This window comes from Gymnodraco acuticeps, unplaced genomic scaffold (genome assembly GCF_902827175.1).
Source record: "Gymnodraco acuticeps unplaced genomic scaffold, fGymAcu1.1, whole genome shotgun sequence".
In the NCBI taxonomy this organism is placed as follows: Eukaryota; Metazoa; Chordata; class Actinopteri; order Perciformes; family Bathydraconidae; genus Gymnodraco; species Gymnodraco acuticeps.
Genome location: NW_022990206.1, coordinates 1,508,709 through 1,529,765, shown reverse-complemented (window position 1 = coordinate 1,529,765; position 21,057 = coordinate 1,508,709). Strand labels below are relative to the sequence as shown.

General features: G+C 38.2%; 3 protein-coding genes across 4 annotated transcripts; 1 reads left to right on the top strand and 2 right to left on the bottom strand.

Moving 5' to 3' along the window:
- The first annotated feature begins 521 nt into the window (after positions 1-521).
- On the top strand, positions 522-4,874 carry sys1 (SYS1 golgi trafficking protein). Its single transcript, XM_034218289.1, has 4 exons — positions 522-678; positions 2,048-2,296; positions 2,376-2,443; positions 2,767-4,874. Exons 2-4 carry the CDS (start codon positions 2,135-2,137, stop codon positions 3,005-3,007), a joined length of 471 nt encoding a protein of 156 aa, XP_034074180.1. The 5' UTR covers positions 522-678; positions 2,048-2,134; the 3' UTR covers positions 3,008-4,874.
- Positions 4,875-5,544: 670 nt separating this feature from the next.
- Positions 5,545-10,477, bottom strand: LOC117547502 (neuritin-like). 2 transcript variants are annotated; one of them, XM_034218291.1, is made up of 4 exons: positions 10,072-10,477; positions 9,888-9,943; positions 9,184-9,340; positions 5,545-8,473 (listed from the first exon to the last, which is right to left on the bottom strand). In XM_034218291.1, exons 3-4 carry the CDS (start codon positions 9,324-9,326, stop codon positions 8,239-8,241), a joined length of 378 nt encoding a protein of 125 aa, XP_034074182.1. In that variant the 5' UTR covers positions 9,327-9,340; positions 9,888-9,943; positions 10,072-10,477; the 3' UTR covers positions 5,545-8,238. The 2 variants fall into 2 exon arrangements, with proteins under 2 accessions (XP_034074182.1, XP_034074181.1); XM_034218290.1 differs by lacking the exon at positions 9,888-9,943 and having other exon boundaries at positions 10,072-10,474.
- Positions 10,478-11,161: 684 nt separating this feature from the next.
- Positions 11,162-17,337, bottom strand: LOC117547500 (translocon-associated protein subunit alpha-like). The gene is made up of 9 exons (XM_034218287.1): positions 17,065-17,337; positions 15,774-15,928; positions 15,592-15,685; positions 15,317-15,444; positions 14,643-14,777; positions 14,312-14,388; positions 13,257-13,335; positions 12,130-12,223; positions 11,162-12,001 (listed from the first exon to the last, which is right to left on the bottom strand). The coding sequence occupies exons 1-9, from the start codon at positions 17,132-17,134 to the stop codon at positions 11,937-11,939; spliced, it is 897 nt and encodes a 298-aa protein (XP_034074178.1). The 5' UTR covers positions 17,135-17,337; the 3' UTR covers positions 11,162-11,936.
- Between the last annotated feature and the right edge of the window lie 3,720 nt (positions 17,338-21,057).

Genomic DNA, 21,057 nt, shown 5'->3' with positions numbered 1-21,057 from the left:
TTACATTATTAGCCCAGGCTAAAGCTGTTCGTAATGTCTAGTTAGTTTTTCAGATATGTTTGAACTGGACCGTTTCAACCATAGATATGGTTTCAACTGTGACCAGATGATGGCGCTAAATGAAAAGTTAAAGAAGATCACCAGAGGGAAAACCACATTTGCATAAAGGTTTTGAATATAATTCCGTCTGATCTATCATGACTTAAAAAAGAAAGAAAAATAGCGTGAGATTACTTTTAATGTTTGTATTTATGAAAAAAAAAGTATTGTATGTAGTAGGAAAGTACTAATGCATCTTCCAGAAGCTAAACCGGAAAAGATTTCAAAAATAAACGACGCTCTTGCGTAAAAGGAAAACAACAAACAAGTGCATCGTGTACAACGCATATGTAGATATTATATAGTAAACAAGAAGATTGTTTCCATGGGTTGTTCGTATAAAAGTACATTCCGAAAGAAATCAGAAAATGTTTTCTCAACAATACATATAAGATATTTTACATTGAAGAGATATAAAGTTTTACTTCCGGATCCACTGCCGTGACTTCCGTGTTGTTAACAAGCTACAACTGGTCGGCTACAAGGCCCGGTTTATTAACTTTAAAGTTTTTAAAACTGTCAGCAACCGACGGGATGATCGTGAATACGGCCCAGTGAGACCTTCAATTCAGTATTCAGGTCTGTATCGACTGTCTGTATGTTTTATTGAAATGGTTTCTCATAAAGAAAACAACCATGAAACATGGTGTAACTTGTTCGTTTTTTTCGTATTGTTGTACCGTTAGATGAGATGCTTCAGCGTTGTTTTCACCCTCCGTTAATGTCTTGTTTACTTGGCTTTTATGTTCGTTTCAAATGTATTTATAGCTGGGTTAAGGTAGTTTAGTCAAGAGTGTGACGATGCTAACAGCCTGTAGCTAACAGCCGTTCAGTTTGTGTTGGTGGTTAGCTAGAATCAGAATGCAGTTTATTGCTATGGAGCTTTTACACATTCAAGGGATTTGCTTTGGTGTATAGTGGTGCAAATATGCACAACATAAGGAAATAGGTTGTAAAGGAAGGTAACACATATAATGATCATAACAAATAAAACGATTAAACATTAAAAAGAAATAAAGACAAGTATTTACACCAAATATAAATAAACTGAATAAGCTAACAAACTTAGTACAATGAATTATGACATACTCCAGTATATTATATTTTAGAGTGGAGGGCTGTGCAGATGTTCAGTGAGGTAGGTAGGGATAGGCCTATATAGAAATGTGCAAAATATATGAAGAGAGATGAACATGACAACAAATAACAAAACGATTGAAAATAGGTGGAATAATGTAATGCATATCTTAGTTTTTGTTCAGTGTTACTTAATATGCTCAATATTTATTTATAGCAGTCTGTAGTAGCTATAGCTATTACTTACAGCTTGTCGGTTTTCCTCATAATTGATTTTACCTCATACTGTAGCTGTAATCAATGTTTGCAGTCTACCTAAACAAGCTGTGAAGAAAACAAACAAACATAAAATAATGAGCTATCTCAACATCCTAAATTAGGAGAACAAAAAACGGTTCATATTTTTCAGTCATTTAAAAGTAGGTCAGAAATAATGAATGATAAAAAGACAAATGTGATCGACAAAAATCTGAGAGTTATTTCTGTCATGTCAGTTCAAAGATTGCATGATTACATTCTTGACTTTTTGTTGACACTGATAAGAAAGCCTAGTTGATTTTGATAAAACCATAAATAACAAATGTTTGTACCGCTTACATTTATCAATTATTCTTCATGCAACAAAAACTCTTAGAACAATATGTGTGAAGTGTTACACAATAAATAGCTGCAAGTTAATAGATTTTAATCATTTTAACTGGCTTTCTTAACAGTAAAGGTCAATGTGAGCTTTACAGCTCATATATCCAGTGTTAAACCTACATTTCTGCTCCTTTTTATTGTCTTATTTATGCATAAAAAAGCTGTTGGGCTAAGTTTCAAAGTTCAAGTTGTGAAATATGTTCCATTAAATGTCTTTTTTGTGTTTCAGATTTAAGATCACACGCAGGACACCCTGGATGGCCCAGGTGGTAACAGGTAACATCCATTGGGCCATATTGTGAAACATCAGTTTGCAATGGCCAGTCACTTCCGCAGCTACATCTGGGACCCCGTCCTCATTGTGAGTCAGATTGTGTTGATGCAGTGCATCTACTACAGCTTCCTGGGCCTGTGGCTAGCTGGAGTGGACAGTCTGGTGCACACCAATCGGTCCCTGGATCAGATCTTCAGCTATGGTGTAAGTAAACAGATCTCTACCAGCAGTAGGAAAAATGTTGACTCCTAAAATGTTACTAATATTTGCTCTGCTTTGGCAGCATCTTGGTTTTTCATCGATTCAGGGAAGGCTTTCAATGATGGCATTCTTCTTGAATTCTCTTACCTGGTGAGTCATTTCTTAAATCTTTTTTGTAAGTCCAAAAACATTAGAGCTGTGACACCTTTTACTAAAATGCTGTTGTACAATGTTCTCATGATACAATGGCATAACAGGTTTATGAACACCTGCCCCACTAAAGGATTTCCACCAGAAGGACTTTATGTGGCTAAAAATAGTTAACATTGAAATAAAAGATCATTTTTATAGATTTGGCAAGACTTTGACATTTACAAACTTGCAGAGGCTATTTGTACACTCACAAATCATGTCTGAAACATAAATGAGCATGACTGATTACAATATTTTTCTCTGTCTAACCAATCCTGCAGCGCCCTTGGCCTGTGGTTCTTCATCCGTCGGGGGAAACAGTGCCTGGACTTCACAGTCACCGTGCACTTCTTCCATATGATTGGTTGCTGGATCTATAATGCACACCTTCCAGCAGCCCTGTCCTGGTGGCTCGTCAATATAGCCTGCATGGCGCTGATGGCTGTCCTAGGAGAGTACCTGTGCATGCGGACTGAGCTCAGGGCCATCCCAGTCAACACTGGACCCAAATCTAACCTGTGAACTTTTCTGGACACCACGCTTTGTGGACGTTTAACCCCTGAGGAACTTGCTCGGAAAAAGTATTTCACAAATGGAGCACCTTCATCATCAAAATGTTGGATTGTCATCTCTTCAAGTGATTCACCAGATAAACTGATCTATTTATTCATGACTGTCTGCTCAATGTTGGACAGTATTAACTCTGTAGCATATTAAGATACATGTTTTATTGCTTATAAAAGCAGACATCAGTTTACACATTTCTCTGAACCTAATGACTCTACATTTTATTCTTAGTAATTCCTTTTTTTGTTTTCATTTTAAGTACATCAGCATGAGCATCTAATCTGCTAATTTTAAGATTTGCGATATTCCTTATTTTTTCCATTTATGTGAACATTGTGAAATCTGACAAACTTAAACAAGGGACAAAAATGCAACTGAATAGCAACAACAACAGAAATGATCCTCTCTCTTTGTGTTGGTGTGATAACTTGCCTCTTGGGTATACAAACTTGACCATCGTGTTCAAGGATACTGTGGTTTTAAAATTAAATAGTTCCAGTCAAATTTCACTGCAATTTAGAGATGAATGTGTGCAAAGTTACCGACAACAGCATTACATTTTCTTACAGCTGTATTTATAAGCAGGAACTGATACATTTCCCCATTCGAGTTATTTAAGGTGCTGCTGGATTGCTTTCTGTTTCCTCAGAGCTGCCAAAAACACACGACACCCTGCATTTATTTGCTAATAAACTGCATGGTTGGAGATATTGATAACATATTATCTGTCCACTTATTCTAACAACAAGTGATGCGCTTTTTGTTGCTTCCTGGGGCTAGATAATGTAGCTGTTTTGTTGAGTTTAACTTATTGGTTGAGCTTGACTTGGCCAAACGCTCTCTGGGAGGCAGTGGTGGAGTGGATATGTCTAAGGCTTTTATTGTGAAAGGGAAATCATGATCTGACGGCAGAAAGAATTGCTTTCTAAAGGGAAGCTTCAGATAACCTTTGAAAAAAAAGATGTTTTTTTTTTTTTTTTACAGCCATAATCAACATTGACCTAATAATAAATGAAAGCAAGCATGCTCTATTTTGCCGCTTTTTTAAAGTTAAATGTTAGGAAACCAGTGCTTTGTTCAAACAAATATACTTTCGTTTTTTCTAAATGGCTTATTTTTCACTTCCTGGATTAAGTTTGTACATTTAATATTGCTCGATTTAGTCATCATTGTCAAGTCTGTAGAGCATGTTGCACAGTGGGTGCTGTTTGTGTCCGTCTCTTTACGTCATGATGTATTATGCAGACATAGTGCCCACTTCGGGGACAGTTTGTCAGCCACCACCAGCTGTGCTCTGACAGCAGACTGTCTGTTTGTGACGATGTGACGAGAAAAGAACAGAAATGTGCAGCACGGGTGGTTTCTGGAACAGCTTTCTAATTCATCATTGGCTTTTAAAAACCTGTCCAAATGAACTGCCTTTTACTTGAGATGTACAGGTTCTGTAACGCTTATATTTTTATTCTGTGTGGTGACTGAAAGGGTGGCCAAAGGCAGTGTCTGAAATTGGGTTTCTAAAGTGTAGTATACAGTAAAAGCTGCAGGGATTGATATTTTAAAGTTGTATAATATTTAGACATTTGGGGAAATACACTTTTAAATGAGAAGATCAAATAACTTTTAGAAAAAGCTAGCCTCTTACACCCACTACCTCTTAAGCGTACTCATTAACACATTGTATCTTTTTAGATTTAAACCAAAGTGTTAAAAATGCTGTGGTGTTACCTGGGTTACATTCTTTCTTTGATGGGTTTGGTAATAATATGCTTTTATGTAAGTCTTTTCTTAGGTTTTCTTGCAAATAAACTGATTCTTAATGGTAGGCTAAGCTAATCGGCTGCTAGATGTATTGCTCGGTATTCACACAATCACGAATGATATCAATCCTCTCGTTTATTTTTTCCAGTGCAGTCCCACCATTTCTTCAGTTGCTGGAAGTTTTCAAGTGCAATGCTACCTTTGTATTTTCACACAGTTACATTCTTGTAATGTGTTTACATATCTTTCTGTTCTGGAAAGATATAAATACATGTAGAATTAGTAAGTACAATTACTTTTGTGTAGAAGCTGTTTAACAAAAGATCACCAGTCAGTATGGAAATATCATGTAAATCTAAGTCAGGAAACTGAAGGTGAAAAAATAATTGGCCATTCTGCTTTAGATGTCAGAGACAGGTCCTCTAATGAGGGGCACACCACAAGCGTGTCTTTAGATCTCTGAAAGGTTTCCACCCCGATCCATCCCTTTCCCCTCTTCTGGAAGTGTCCAGGTGGAGAGAAGCAGATGGGAGCTTGCTAACGAGTTGAAAAACACCGGCCCCGATCCTCATTACCAACACTTTGCTTCAGGGGGGGCTAAAAACAGAAACTCTAGTAAGTGAGTGGAACAGCAGCGAGGACTGGCTGCATCGATTAAAGGCTCCACTGTTTTACCACTTTCTATATCTTTAGTTTCCACCGTTTTGCTTAAGGTGACGCACACACCCACACTGTATGTTTTAAACACGGTGCTTTATTATTACAAACACATTACTTTGCCATATTGCTTTATACAGTTGTAAATAGTGTGCTTCAGTAAACTGAAAACAAAACATGGATGCTTGTTTTTACATTCAGAAGTTCTCTCCATGTTGGTATAATGCTAATGATAACAGTTGTTTTCATGCTTTCTGCACACAAAGGGATGAGAGTCCTCTTTTTACCGTGACCGTACATATTGCTCATGCTTTGAGGACTGTTTTTGTCATTCTCAGTACCAGACACACACAATGGTTGACATTATGCCATCACTCGTGAAACATGAAATAAATAGAAACGACTAGAACAAACATGCTGGAAGAGGTGGAGGTGGGTGGATTCAGGATCTGCAAAGGATGCTATAACTGCATGCGCAGAGCAATACCACTGCACATGTAGTCCAAGTTATCATCAACACACTGTTCATTATTATGAAGTCACTAAAAGTATCATGCATTTTGGATCAAAGGTATAACATATTCAGGAAATCATCCATATTTTTGAAAAGGCCTATGAGGACCGTCAAGATTAAAAATAAATATGCAAACGGTGACACAGTTTTTGAAGAACAAACAAATACAACTAATTGATACTTTCGCTCATTCATTTTCAGTGTGCTCAGAATCTATGATGAGCACTGCGATAAAACATCATATTCATGTGAGGTGATTTTAACCTGAACATTGATTTTGTATTCACCATTACAATTTGTGATACATCACACAGCCTATTGGCTACCAGTGTTACATGAGTGGAGATCTTGCCAGTTATTTTTGTTTTAAGCTGTAACAAAGATGCTTTTTTCTGTCGAGATTCAGTCGTTCTTGGCTGCTTCTGAAGTTTCAAATCATGCCAATGTTTCTCAAAGGAATATAGATTTAAAGCATTAAACAGATAACTTGAGCAGCACAGTTGGTAATGTATTTTGTTTGATATTGTAAATATGCAATTCATTAATGGGTAAATCTGTAATTGAAATACAATTGATACAAAAGTGATTGTATAGATATCTTACAAAAATAAGCAATTGTTTTGCTGTTGCATAATATTCTACTCAATTGGTGAGTGTTTCAATTGAAATAAATGATGTGTTTTAGTACTCATAAATATGATTATTTGGGGAGTTTTCATAATATATCGATTCAATCTCTGCAATATATCCACCCGTGTGGAGTCTGTATGCCATACTGTGTTTATGAAGTAGTTTAAAGTGATGTTTTGGTGGTGTTTAGTGTCAGGATGTTTTTGGTGTCTTTATAGCAGCCATGCAACATCAGCCACATTGAGCCAAAGTGTTGGAGGGGAAAAGTGGCTTGATTGTCACAAGCACAAACATTCAGCACGCTTGACAACAGAATAAAGGGGCTTTTCACCTTTATCTGGATGGTGTTTATTCGCTAGCTTTAGTGTAATAAAGTTGGAATCCAGTCAGATTAATGTCTGGTTCCATCTTTTTCATGGTTTTTCATCCTGTTGTTTTAATGACTGATAGTGACATATGTATGGGGATATTGCTGTATTTGTTTTTTGCTGAAATGCTGCTTTAAATGTTTTCTTGTTATGTGACAGGTAATTATTGTATGATGGATTGTTTTTATTTATACAAACTCACTGGGGATTAAAATCTAGCTCTTGTTTAAAGGAATAGTTCCACTTTTTCAGAAATACACTTAAATGTGCTTTCGTGTGACAATGGATACCACCTAGTTGTAGACTAAAGCTGCTATTATAGTTTTTATTGTTAAATCTGTACTAAGTTGTAAAAAGTTGTGGTTTTACAGGGATGTTTCAAACTATTTATTGGCTATGGGCAGTTAGAGGAGCTGCTTAGTGCTAAGCTAAACTAACTGGCTGATGACACTAGCATACTTATATATTTAGAATACAGACATGAAGTATACAGTAGCATCGGCTAAGTCCCAAAATGTTGAACTATCCCATAAAACACAATATACAGGAAGAGGGTACAAAAACATGAACACCTTAATGAAAACCACAAATACTGCGTCCTTTACTTGTATGTCTCTCAACAGATACATTTAAGTATAATTGTTCATAGTCTGCATTTTTACAAAATTGCTTCTGAGAGATATATGCAAAAATGTACCTGCACTGTCCTGTACCTGCAAAAAGTCAAACTATCCGTCAATTCTTATTTAATGTAATTTAATCTTATCTAATTTCATCTAAATTACTATAATATAGTCTTGAATGTAATATAACTAATAAACAAATGTTTTCTAATTGAATCCAGTGAAACCTAATCAAAACTAAACTTTAGAACCGACAAGAACCAAACATGATAATAGTAATACAAATAAATATACAATCTTTATTAAATTATATTGCAAAGGTGTTCATGCTTTGTGTCCACTTCTTGAATATCAGTAACCCAGAGCAACAGGTGTGTGACTGACCTGATTACATTGTATCTGAAATCCTTTGAATACTCAAGTCTGTCTCGGTTGATAAGTTGGCTTAAATGTAATTTTCTCAACTACTCAGTTTCTCGACATAAGGGGGGATCAAGCTGAAGTATTATTCATCCAAGCAAATATTGATGGCTCTGTGTGATAATAATCCTTATCCTCTTAAATCCTTGGCTTTAGTTTTGAACTCAAAGGACTGAGCCAGGGGAATGTGAGGCCCTCACCCTCAATCCCCACCATCTATACAGGATACCAGTTGGGCCCGGCCATGATCATCGCACCCATCAGAGGCAGTGTGAGGGCCGCCAGAGGCGAGCTGATGCTGGGCGAGGAGCTGGGGCTGCACAGGTCGAACAGACTTCCCTGGAAGCGCATCTTAGTGGAGTCCTGCTTCAGAGTCTCCCAGATGGAGCTCACCTCCTTCTGACAGTCAGACAGCGCTGTGAGGGCACACGTGTGGAAAGCTTCCCAGTGGCTGTGGCAAACAAAAAGATCATCAGATCAACACTGGCGTCTGTCAAGTGTTTATCCCGGCTCCAGCATGCAGACCTGCACTGTCTGTCGTGGATTAATTCGCTTGCAAGTAATCTATCAGTCAGACGGCCACGATGGCTTCACGTAAGTCAAACTGAGCTTTAATTACCATGGCAACTGCATCCGAGAGTGAAACAATATGATGATATTGCAAGAGGGCAATTTCCGACAGAAGGCTTATGTGTAAATCTTTGTCTTCAATATACAGTGCTGGGGTTGTAGAGTGCGTGCAGTAACAATGATAAAAAACGTCCCCAGAATTTCATTACTGCTGCAGCAAAGTCATAAATTATTTAGTATAGTGGCTCAGTGTCTCAGCACCATTTCTCTATTCTCCCTCTGAGATTGTGGCTTCTGCTCTTTTTCTCTCCAGCATTTTGTGAGACAACTTCTTCAAACTGTGTCCGTCTATATTAATCCACTAAATCATGCCCTACCTCCAATAAATTGAACAGAAATAAAGTTTTGTGTTCGGGGCGGAAGATTAGTGGTTTTCACTTTTTATTCTAACACATCACTTTCAGCTTACAGTTTTGCCTTCTCTGGTTTAATGACTCCATCAGTTTAATTACAACACATACAGGGGTTGTGCCATGTGTGCAAATGCTGCATGCTGTTCACACACTGCCTCACTAATGAAGTTATCATCACCTGCACACGGCTGCCACTCCCGTCTCGCTCGTCACGTTCTCCTGATAGTTATCCATGCTGTCTCCCAGCTCCAGGACACAATCAGAAAAGTCCTTATAAATATTCTCACACTTAGCGCCAGCATCCAAGTCTCCTGACACCATCAGGGACAGAAATACTGCAAAACAGACACAGTGAACGGCTTTATTAGTTATTCATGATAATTCATTTATTGTTATTTCCTCATTCTGGTTCATTTTTCCCTACCATGTTCCCCACATTATTACAGCTAAGAATCATGCCACTTCTGCTACAATAACCACAATATTAATGTAATGTTTGTTTTAGTTGTTTCATGAGGCACAGGTTTTTCATTGCCTTTAGTATGGGAATTGAAATATGTTCCCTTCCTGTCATTTAGTATTCACTTTATACAAATGTCAGTGGGTGTTGGGCTGTGAAGCAGATGTTATCAGACAATAGTTTTCACCACTGCACCCCACACAGTGTTTTACTTTCACATGGGTGTGTAATGCTCTTTTTCTGATTGAAATGATATAAAACATGTCAATACAACATTATGCAAGAGGATAACGCAAAGCAAGCAACACTTACAGACAAAATATTAAGTATAAATATAAAAGTAGCACTTGTGGGACATAAATCGTATTATTTTTGGATATTGCATGTCCATAGGTCTGCACAATAAAGAGACCCCACTATACCGTTGATGGGTGTACTACAACCTCCACGGTGCAGGTCTCACAACCCCCATGCAACACTAATGGAGATAAAAGACAAGATACATTTCTGATGTGTGAAGATAAAAAGAGGCAGTTTTTTGTTTTCATACATCCAAAGTGGCTCATAGTTTAAATAATACCCACGAAGCAGCTTGATATATCTTACCCAGGGCAAACGCGAGTATCCCTCCGATCTTCGTCGACATGAAAAATCCCATATCATCCCATCTCAAGCCAAGCGGAGGGCGCGGGATGCTGCCGAGGCACTCGTGAAAAGCAATTTTAAAAAAAGCGGAGCTCAGTCTCACGGAGCTGCTTATCCGCCCATCATTAACGTGTGTCGGTGTGTATCAGAGATGAGGAGGAGATAAACACTTGGTGTGAGCCTGTGTGTGTGTATGTATGTGTGTATAGTCTTTTTCTGCTCCGGCCGACTGCTGACGTTACCTGCCCCCCGGCGCGCGCTGAGCTCATCTTCTTCCCTTTTAGCACCGGACAGCTCTCACCTCCCCGAGGAGGAGGAACCTCCGTACAACCCTCCTGCAACACTCACGCAACACCGGCAGGACTCTCAGGATGCTCCTGCGTGTTGTTATCATCCACTTTCTCATACTTTGTATCTTATGTTATCTCAATGTAGGAGCTTCACCCTATTCCACTACAGATGCTTAATGCTGTAGCATATCATAAAAGACTGCAGCTATAATATGTTATCAGTCCTGCATGTCCACAATGAAAGTATTGGGTGCATGCCATATTTTACCGTTGCATTGTCTCCTAATTATTTCCTGGGAATGACAATGTAATTAAGTAAATAGTCCTGAGTTATTAAAATGATATAGATTGTCAATTGGGAAAAAATGAATGCCAGTATTCAACGTGTTCAATTGCAAAATGAAATAAAATTAGGATCTGAAAAATATTTAAAGAATCTAAAAAGTAATATGTGAGTATCAACTGATTGGAGATACAGTAGAATAGACTGATCTGTTCATTTTGCACATTTAAACTCAAATACATATGTATTTATCATGTATGCATTTTCACTGTTTTCTGAGGTTGTGTAGCCCAAACATTCATTCGATTGATAAATAATAGTTGGAAACTAATTTCATTTGAAGTTTCCTTGAGCTACATTATCCACTGAAACTGAAGACTGCATAAACATAAGTAGCATAAACCACCGATTGTCATAGAATACAGATAACTGAATAGTAATTAGTAATATTATTGAAAATAATCATTATTGAAAAATACACTTTGTTCACCTTTTTATTGTTTTATTTTTTCCTCCAAAAGTAATGGTATGCAATCTAACAGACGGCATCACCAGCACATAGTAAAAAAAAGAAGAAAAAGGTAAACCAACCCGCAGAAACCTCCAGAGAACACTGTTTTAACATTGGTTGTAAATGCAGCTGCATTGCCCCACTGAAATGCAAACGTTTTTATTTTCAAAAACCCCAGGCTATATTTGTCTTGATGTTAAAAGCAGAAGTGAGGAAAACTTTTAGAATCAATTGCATCTACTGTTTTTCTTAGCATTAATGCTTGGCAGAACACTGCAGATAAGGCACAATGGTGTTTACGAGGAGGGGAATTCATCTCATTCAACAGATGAAATAGCAATGTTTTGAAGCTTCAAAATGCAGAAACAAATATCCAAATTAACCATTTTGACTGGACAACATTCATACAGGCAGTGTCAGATATTTGTAGCGTTTGTAGTTTGTACCGCAATGCAAAAAGGTTAATGACTTATTGGTTCATCTTTCACACACACACCGATAAAAAAGTCCCTTTAAAAATGAGCTGTAGTTCAGTCCTGTTAGTGTCTAAATGGCCTTCCAGTCCGGGATGCTCTCCGGTCAAGGCTCCAGCAGAGCAGCAGGATGAGATCCAAACAAACATCTTTAGCACTTGGCTCGGACTGGAAATGCTCCATTGTAAATGGGAATCGGGTTACTGTGGTGAAGAAATTAGCTTTGAAAGCCTGCTGGACTGTATGATAACGGATGGAAACGGATGGTTTTATTGATCTGTACCAGCTGCCCTCTTGGTCCGTTTTCGTGGAGATGCTTTAGGGGAAGCCTTGTCTGTAACACAGGATGTGAAGATCAGATTTTATTTTCATGGCAATTAACAGTGATATGACCAAATGAATCACTTCTCTGTTTAAACTGTAATTATTTGTAACGGTTGGGGATAAAAAAAATGAACATACTCATGACATTGAGAGTCTCCTGAGGAATCCAGCTGATGTCCACGTCGCTCATCCCACCAGTGCCCTTCTCTATTTTCACTGGGACTCTCTTTTTCTGAAAAAGACAACATGAATAATTTTAAAACCATTGTTTCAACATCCACGTATCCCTTTTTGAGAAGGTTTTAGAGGGAGTTAGGATCCATTTGCTGCTGTAGATATGACAACACTTTATTACATGAAAAAAGACACCAGAGCCTGTTTTAGATATTGTAACTACGCAAGGAATACAACTTGAAGTGGTTACCTGTTACAAATACCTGGGTATCTGGCTTGATGATTGTCTCACTTTTAAACTTCATGTCAATAACCTGCTTAAAAAGCTGAGGGTTAGGCTAGGTTTTTTCTACAGGAACAAGTCCTGTTTCTCGCTTGAGGCCAGGAAAAGGCTAGTCACTGTGACCTTTTTACCTGTGCTGGACTATGGTGATTTGATGTATATGAATGCACCTGCTAATTGCCTGGTCAAGTTAGATGCTGCGTATCACAGCGCACTGAGATTTGTGACAAACTGTAAAGCATTAACCCATCACTGTACCCTGTATGCAAGGGCTGGTTTGCTTTCACTAACTGTACGGAGGCTCAGTCACTGGTACATTTGTATATACAAAGCCATGTTAGGGAAACTTCCATCTTATATCTGCTCACTGATCTCACGGAAAATTGTAAGTGGCTACTGCCTGAGATCGCATGCTGTGGTTTTATTAAATGTGCCAACTGCTAGGACTGTCTTAGGGAAGACAGCTTTTAGATGCGCAGCTCCTCTGTCTTGGAATAGTCTGCAAATTAAATGGAAACAGAACAATCTGGTGCCACTAAATGTTTTTAAAGCTCGGTTGGATGCTACTCAATCGGAAGCTATTGGTACCTGTAATTATGTAAATGATGCTGTATGATGTCCTTTTGTTGTTCTATTTATGTTTTTATGTTTCATGTGGAACTACTTGAGCAGGTCTCCCTTGAAAAAGAGATCAATGATCTTAATGGGATTTATCTGTATAAATAAACGTTTGAAATGAAATGAAATTACATTTGCATTGGTACACCAGTATGCCAAATAAAACAGCTGATTGAAGACTAACACATACCGTCCTCGTCTCCAGGACCTGGTACACCCCAAAGAGCGCCAGAGCCGCCAGTCCACCCATGAAGATGTACAAGAACATTCTGCAGAACAAAAACAAATGGTATTACATATGTTAAATCAATAAAAAGATTTCCAGTGTAACATGGTGTTTTTCCATACCATACTCTGAGAGTGGTGCAATGCTTGTGGATAACTGAAGACATAATGTACTGTACATACATAGACACTATGCAATGCAAGGTAAAATGTCCTGGTTATCTAGGTATAAAATCCTTTTTTTGTAATGCATTTTAGTTAAATACCTGTAGCCATCAAGCTAGTTGAAGATATGAAATTAATGTATCCCTCTGTTTAATATTCTGCGGTTTACTTATTAAAGAATGATGGCAAAAAAACAATATTCAAGTGCACATTTTTATCAAGACCAGTCTAACAAAATCTGCCCCCTAGAGCCCTTTAAAATAACCTTTAACTAATCTAGTATCTGAAAAGAAGATTTGATTGGTTTTGAGATTTTAGGATGGAAAACATTTTGTATTTCTTTAATAATTCACTGGTGACAGTTTCTGCATCTTGCACCAGCAGCACAATTCTGACAACTAATCTCTTTGTGCCAATTTCACACCTCCTTTTTTACAGATTCCTACATGCGCTGCAATAGTCTGTGAAGATTGTAATTGTGAAGCTTTAGAGAGCTGTATTTAGCCTGAAAAGATGATTCAAATAAGAAATAATGGGGTAAAATATTTAGATTTACACATGATTTACATCAAACTGAGAAGCATAAATCCTTTTAATTCATCCATTACTGATTCAATCATTTTGTTGCCACCCTATTGTTTGCAAAGTCCCTTTCATTTCTGCAGTGAAATAGTATGGAAAAGCTTTATTTATTTACCTGTTACCTGTCTTGTTTTAAAACATGTGTCATAATGGATCCGATGTCTTTTAACTGCAAACCAAATCTACCTACAAGAACAACTAAAATAATCTGAACCTGATTTATATTTTCCTAGTAAGTGTGCAGGGTTAGAGATCAGTAAAAGAGAGCCTCACGTTTCTCCGTCAATTCCCTCTTCCAGCTCAGTGATGGTGACAGTCTGGTTGTAGATGGCCGCCTGGAACGTGTTGCCCTGAAGAAATGTAAAAAAATACTAGTAAGCAAAGAACCAAAGCAAATAGATACCTTGGAATAACTTTATGGATTTTTTTAGAAGAGCGACTGTTTTCGTCAGGTATGCGCTTTCATTAATCATTCAAAAGTCGGGCTGTGAGAATACTTCCTCCCATCACTCTACTTCTGTTCTCAAAGCAACCTTAACAGACTTCAAGCACCACCACTAATAATAAATGCTATTCATAAATAAATAATGAAAATCCTTTTTACCTCAGTGTCTAGATAGTTGAGGAGGATAACAAGACCAAAAGGACGGCCCGCCATGGGCTGTGCTGGGATGAAGGAGTACTCGAAGGAGGCCTGAGCCTGGGGCGGCACCACGGTGCTCAGAGGCAACGCTGTGAACTACACAAAACATTTAGCGTTAAAACACATGCAGAAGATAACTAGATCGGATTAGATATACTTTAATGATCCTGAAATGGGAAATAGTTTTGTCATTAAAAACAATTGTGAATTTTTATTCTGAATGTTAAAAAATAAATCATGAAATCCATGCAGGGCCGGAAAATCATATTGAATAATATCAATATCTTTCAATATTATGAGTACTTTGTACCTGCATTAAACTGGCAGTGTACATAATTGTTATAGTGTTTTTTTACATTGTAATTTCTATATTTTCATGGTCTTAATTTAGCAGAATTATGCCTGTATTCTATGTTTCTTTTACCACATACAGATATGTATTCTAACCTGATTTATATTTTAACATACTCTTATACACCTACATTCCAAAAACGTTCAAACGCATAGGCATTGAGTGATTTAAAACACGTCAACAGAGAATTGCATTCTTAAAGTATTTTTTATCAGATTTGTATTAAAGGTGGAGCATATGTGTGTGTAATAATATTTATTTATGTACTTCAGATCAAACTTACATTCTGGATGTAGAACTGGAAGTCTTGTGGGTAACGGAATGAAGCCTCCAACGACTGAACGGTGAAATCCAGACTGCCCTTGTTGGTGAAACCCACCAGGAACCTTACAATTTCATTGGCAGGGAACTCTAAATGAATGAAAACAACAAATAAATATAATGTTAAAAACACGAATACAGATAAAGTATGACTTATTAGATGTCATAACAAAGATGTAAAATGTCTTCGTCTCTTGAAAGAATAGCTCGAATGATGATGGTTAAATTAAAGCCTACCTTCTCCAGTCACGAAGAGGATGGTGGTGTCGGCATCAGGGTGAGACCCTATCTGTTTATCCGCTCCGTCATCAGAGTCCTCTTCCTCTGCTTCCTGAGGAGGAACATCACATGACATTGTTACTTGATCGTCTGCATGTCAATCCAATGGCTTGCCTTGTTGCTGTATGATCAAAACATACCGATGGTTGGATCTGATCTTCTTCAACGAGCACCTCTTCCTCATCTTCCTCCTCATCTACTGCAGTTTCTGTGTCCTCAGCAAGGTCCTGAGCAAGGTCCTCAGCAAGGTCCTCCGCAAGGTCCTCAGCAGAGTCCGAGTCTGCAGAGACATGGCCTGCAGAGGAGAAGACAAAAAGATATTGATTATATAATATACTGTCAAGGATGTTGATTATTGTCAGATCTTATACTAATGCATTGTGTTTTCCTGTTCTGTGTATTTCCCGCTACCACTTTTATAACAGTCTTTGGTGAGCATAATGAACAATAAACGACCTTATTATATCATAAAATAATTTACTACGGTTTTACTTATCATATCACTTTTTTTGTGTGTATAGCTTGTACAAATGCCTATAGATCTCCCAAGTAACCACCAAATAAATCACAATATATCAGTAATAAGGCATTTTTGTCGATTTCACACCGTTCTTATTGATTGGGTATAGGGTTACAAAAGCGAGTGAATCAATATGATTTTCTCTTCTGTAATAACTTGTGTTGGTGGAAAAGATGGAATATTTGGCACTAGTTAGACCATTCACCAAAACAACCAATGAATTACATGTTTTCAAAAGTGATATTTTGCTAGATTTAAGCGGTTTCTACAATATTTCAAAGTAAAATGAAAGGATGATGTGTACATGATGTTGTACCACATTGTAACATTTTTATTATTGCCATATTTCCCTGTCTGTGGACAAACTGGCCACTTTGTTGCCAGTTGAAAAAATGAAAAATACCAGGACAATAAAAAGCCCCCACTTTAATGTAAGTGTTTGGGAGAAGCAATATAAGAGAAACTTAGAAACACAAACTTGTATACAGTAAGTCACCATCTTATCTATGGTGACGTGTCCCAGCAGGACGGAGCGTTAACTGTTGCTGCATCAACAACGACTTTTAGACTTTGTCTAAAATCACCTCTAAAGAGCACAAAGTGTAATGCAACTTCACTTTTAATGGCTGACGTTACTTTTTCAAAAGCTTCGACGCCAGCAGCTGTTACGAGACGATCCTTTTTAGAGCAAAAGAGACGAGCTACAACTCTCTTATAATCATGAATAAACTTATAAGTCAAAGCTCCATACATTGAAGGTAGGAAAGCGGCGGTGAGGACGTATAGCTCCTGGTGGAAGGCTGTGTGACTATGCCACGTCAATATGTGAGGCTATCTAACAACTTTTGTAACTGTTGCCGTAGTGAAGCGAAGATATACACTTCCTGCTTTAAACGAGAAATGTGACTTACCGATGGACATTAATCCACAGGGGAAGGCCAGGAGGAAGACCAGCAGCATTTTTGACCCGAAATTAAACATTTTTGCAGAGTTGTAGGCTGAAGTTAGTAACACATCAGCGTTCAGGAGAGGAGAGGATAGCTGCGGGGAAGAGGCGGGACAAGGGGAGCGAAGACCCGCCTGCTGTGGGGAGGAGGGAGGGCTCACTACCAGAGCTTTAGTGGGTTGGTTGGTTGGTTGGTTGAGTATGTGTTTTAAAGTTTTGTGAATAACCTTTTTTACAATACATTTGATATCACAAGTCTCCTGGGGATTTGTACCACAATATAGACAATGAGCTAGACAAATACATTGGATAAAGGTTAATAGAGCAAACATTAGAATGTACACGAGGTTATAATCGGCTATTATAGTAACAGGTTTGCCTAATTGAATGGTTTTATTATTAAATGCTTATTTTTTTTAAATAGGTTTTTATATGAGTTGGAATATATATTTTCAATCTATTGATGTATGACTCTTCAACATTAAATGTTAGGAATGCATAATGTGGCTATTAATGTGCAAGAATACCCACTGGAAATAATAATTGCTGAAGTGATTAAGTAATCATGTTCTTACAGTGTATCTTTGCTAAATGTGTTTAAAGATCTGAAAATCACACTAAGTAAAAATTGTTCCAACATATAACTACAGAAAATCGGCTTGAAGGTTGTGTTTACTCATGGAGAATGTTACTGTCATAAAACATGTAATGTCTCGCTCACATTTTTTACTTTAATTTCATACATTGTGCAATTTTGCACAGTGTGTAAACATTGTGTTGTCCAGATGTTGTCACAATTTTTTGATCATCTATATACCATTCATTTATTATTAGGTCAATGTGACAGGTATTCCTGCAAATATACGGATAGGCTTTGATCAAACTTAAAAAGTCACTGTGTATAGAAGAACCTTAATGTCCTTGCACTACAATTGTTGTACAATAATGAGGCTAATTCAGAAATAAAGAATCAGTCTCTGATGTTCCCAGTTTGTGTGAGCTTCGTGTCAGGTACTGACTGAAATCACGGGGAAGAAACACACAAACAGTGTAGGATGTGGATAAAGCAATGAACCTCAAGATGTCACTGTAGCAACACAACTTCCTCAAACTCAACAGCAATAAAACTGAACTCCTCCTCATCGGATCAAAATCCACCCTCAGCAAAACCCCCAACCTGACAATCACCATTGATGGCACCCCTGTTTCCCCCTCCACCCAGGCACGCAACCTTGGCGTGATATTTGACCTCACCCTCTCCCTCGAGCCCCACATCCGTCATGTTGTCAAAATCTAATTTTTCCACCTCCGCAATATTGCCAAACTCCGTCCCTCTCTCACCCGCCCTGCAGCTGAGCGACTCATTCACGCCTTCATCTCCTCCCGCCTTGACTATTGCAACTCCCTCCTCTACGGCATCAGCTCCACCTCCCTCAGTAGACTCCAGCGTGTCCAGAACGCAGCCGCCAGACTCCTCACCCACACCAAATCATGGCATCACATCACCCCGGTCCTCAAAGAACTCCACTGGCTCCCCGTTACACACCGCATCAATTACAAACTCCTGGTCCTCACTTATAAAATCCACCATCTGGCCCCCCCCTACCTCACTGACCTCCTCACCCTCTACCAACCACCCCGGTCCCTCAGATCCACCTCAGCCGGTTTGCTTTCAATCCCCAAGGCCAAACTCCGGAGCTTCGGGGACAGAGCCTTCTCTGTGGCAGCCCCGAAGCTCTGGAACTCACTCCCCCAAGACCTCCGTGAGTCTGAGTCCCTCACCCTGTTCCAGTCCCGCCTCAAAACCCACCTCTTCAACTCTTTATCTATAAAGCCCCCCCCCCCCCTCTTAATCAACTTCCTCCTGACTGCTTTTCTGTTGTGTTTTGTTTCTTTTTGGCTTTGTCTCTGTTTTTTGTTTTGTTTGTATACCCCCCCTCCCAAATGTAAAGCGTCTTTGGGTCCAGAAAAGCGCTATATAAAATTAATATATTATTATTATTATTAGCTGAATTGCACCAAAAGCAGACTTTATACTGAAACCTAAAAAGAAAACATCCCTGAAACTGTTTCAACATCTTTCAAAATGTCATACAACGATGTTATGAGCAGAGATCAGGGAGTTACAATGCAGAACAAGCTGTTACCAAGATGAGCAGTTTTTTTAAACCCATCATGTTAAACCATTGAGTGTCATATGTGCACAGCTTCCTCTGGTAAAGCCTAAAACTCCCAGATCCTCTACAGATCGATCTCTTTAAATAACTGTGCATCATGATGTGAAGGAGAACATGACTTGACCTATAGGAGCCCACACGCCGCGCAGGAAGCCACTCATCCAGTGTTGGTGGGTGGGATGTGTTAAAACAGACCTGAGAAGCAGCTGGAGGACGTGTCAGGTCCGAGCTGCCACTTCACTGAAAGGATATTCATCGCAAATGATTAAAAAATAAGGTGTGCAGTGTGCTTGTAAGAACATTTTACTATGAGAAAACTACAGTGATTTAATCAAAATAGCAGAGGCTAGACCGTTATCTTCCTTGGCTTTATATTCAAATGATTAGATTAGCCGGCCAGCTAACCAATCAGAGCAGACTGGGCTCTGGTTTCAGGCAGTATAGAGAAATAAAGCAACAGCATGTAAACATGTCACAGTAGAGGCACAAAATACAAATATGAACCTGAAAATGAGCATAATGGAGATCCTTTAACTGTGGTCCATGTACACAATATTTCTTAAATATGTTTAAACCAGGATAGGACTTCAATCCAGGATACTAGTTTACAGGTTTTGAATAGATCTATACTCCATGGGGACATCTACCTCCATATTGTTTTACAGAGGCTAATATATTGGCATGCTGCAGCCCAGGTTTAGCAGGTCAACCTAAAAGAGGTGTACTTCCGTTTCATGAAGGTAACCATAATAAAAGTTAAATAAATCAACATTATCTCACTCTTGTGCTGCATTTGAAGGCGATAACATCATTTATTCCTTCACACATGGCTTGTCTCAGTGATTGTAATTAGTTTATTTTTGTCCTAGCTGCTCACAGTCTAAATTTAAGAGCAGCACACTAAAAAAACAATGTAATGGCAACGCTAAACTGCGGTAGTGTTGGGTAGTTATTTTGAAAGGTAATCATTTCTCTATGGGCCATGGGTTACTGGTATGGAGACACAGATTTTCTATGGTAGTGTGAATCTTTAGAAACTCTGCATTTGCTGTTTTTTTGGCCGGTCACTGGCCTGTCTATAGCCCAGCACAAAAAATAGTTAATGCATCATTTTATTTGACATAATGTATATCCTGTTTAATTGAAGATGGAGGGTTAAAGGGCAATTAACCCAATAAACTGTGTTTCTTACTAAATAATACATACAATATAGTACGTCAACTTTTAACTTTGACATTGCATACAAGGAATTTCCCCCTTGACATTTCAGTAAAAATAGGTTGATTCAATAATATTCATTCCAGTCTCTCTCTCTCTGTGTTACCTTGATGTTATTCTCAATCTAAAAACAGTTTGTGGTTTTCTGCAGAAGCACACATCCTGCAACGTGTTAACAAAAAAAAAGAACCTTCTCGAGCGACATCACACCCAGAGGATACACATGCAACAGATGCTGTAGTCTTTTTCACATTTATAATAGAGTAGGAGAGACAAACATCGTGAGCGAATTGTTCCTGATTAAAGCTTCAATGCCATGGCTGGTTCCAATTGCACATTTGAACCTGGTAAGTCTTGATAGAAGCTTTAGAAAGGATCATCTACATTTGAATGACGATGAGGTTGATGTGAGATAGAAGTATAGGTATGACTGTGTCCACATGATATATTTAGATTTTGGAGACTTGAGCAATCCTCTTTATTTTTTAGTTTATTGCCAGGAAATAATAAGTACACATGTTGATTATACTTGGACAACTTAACTTACATTTAAATTGACGGCT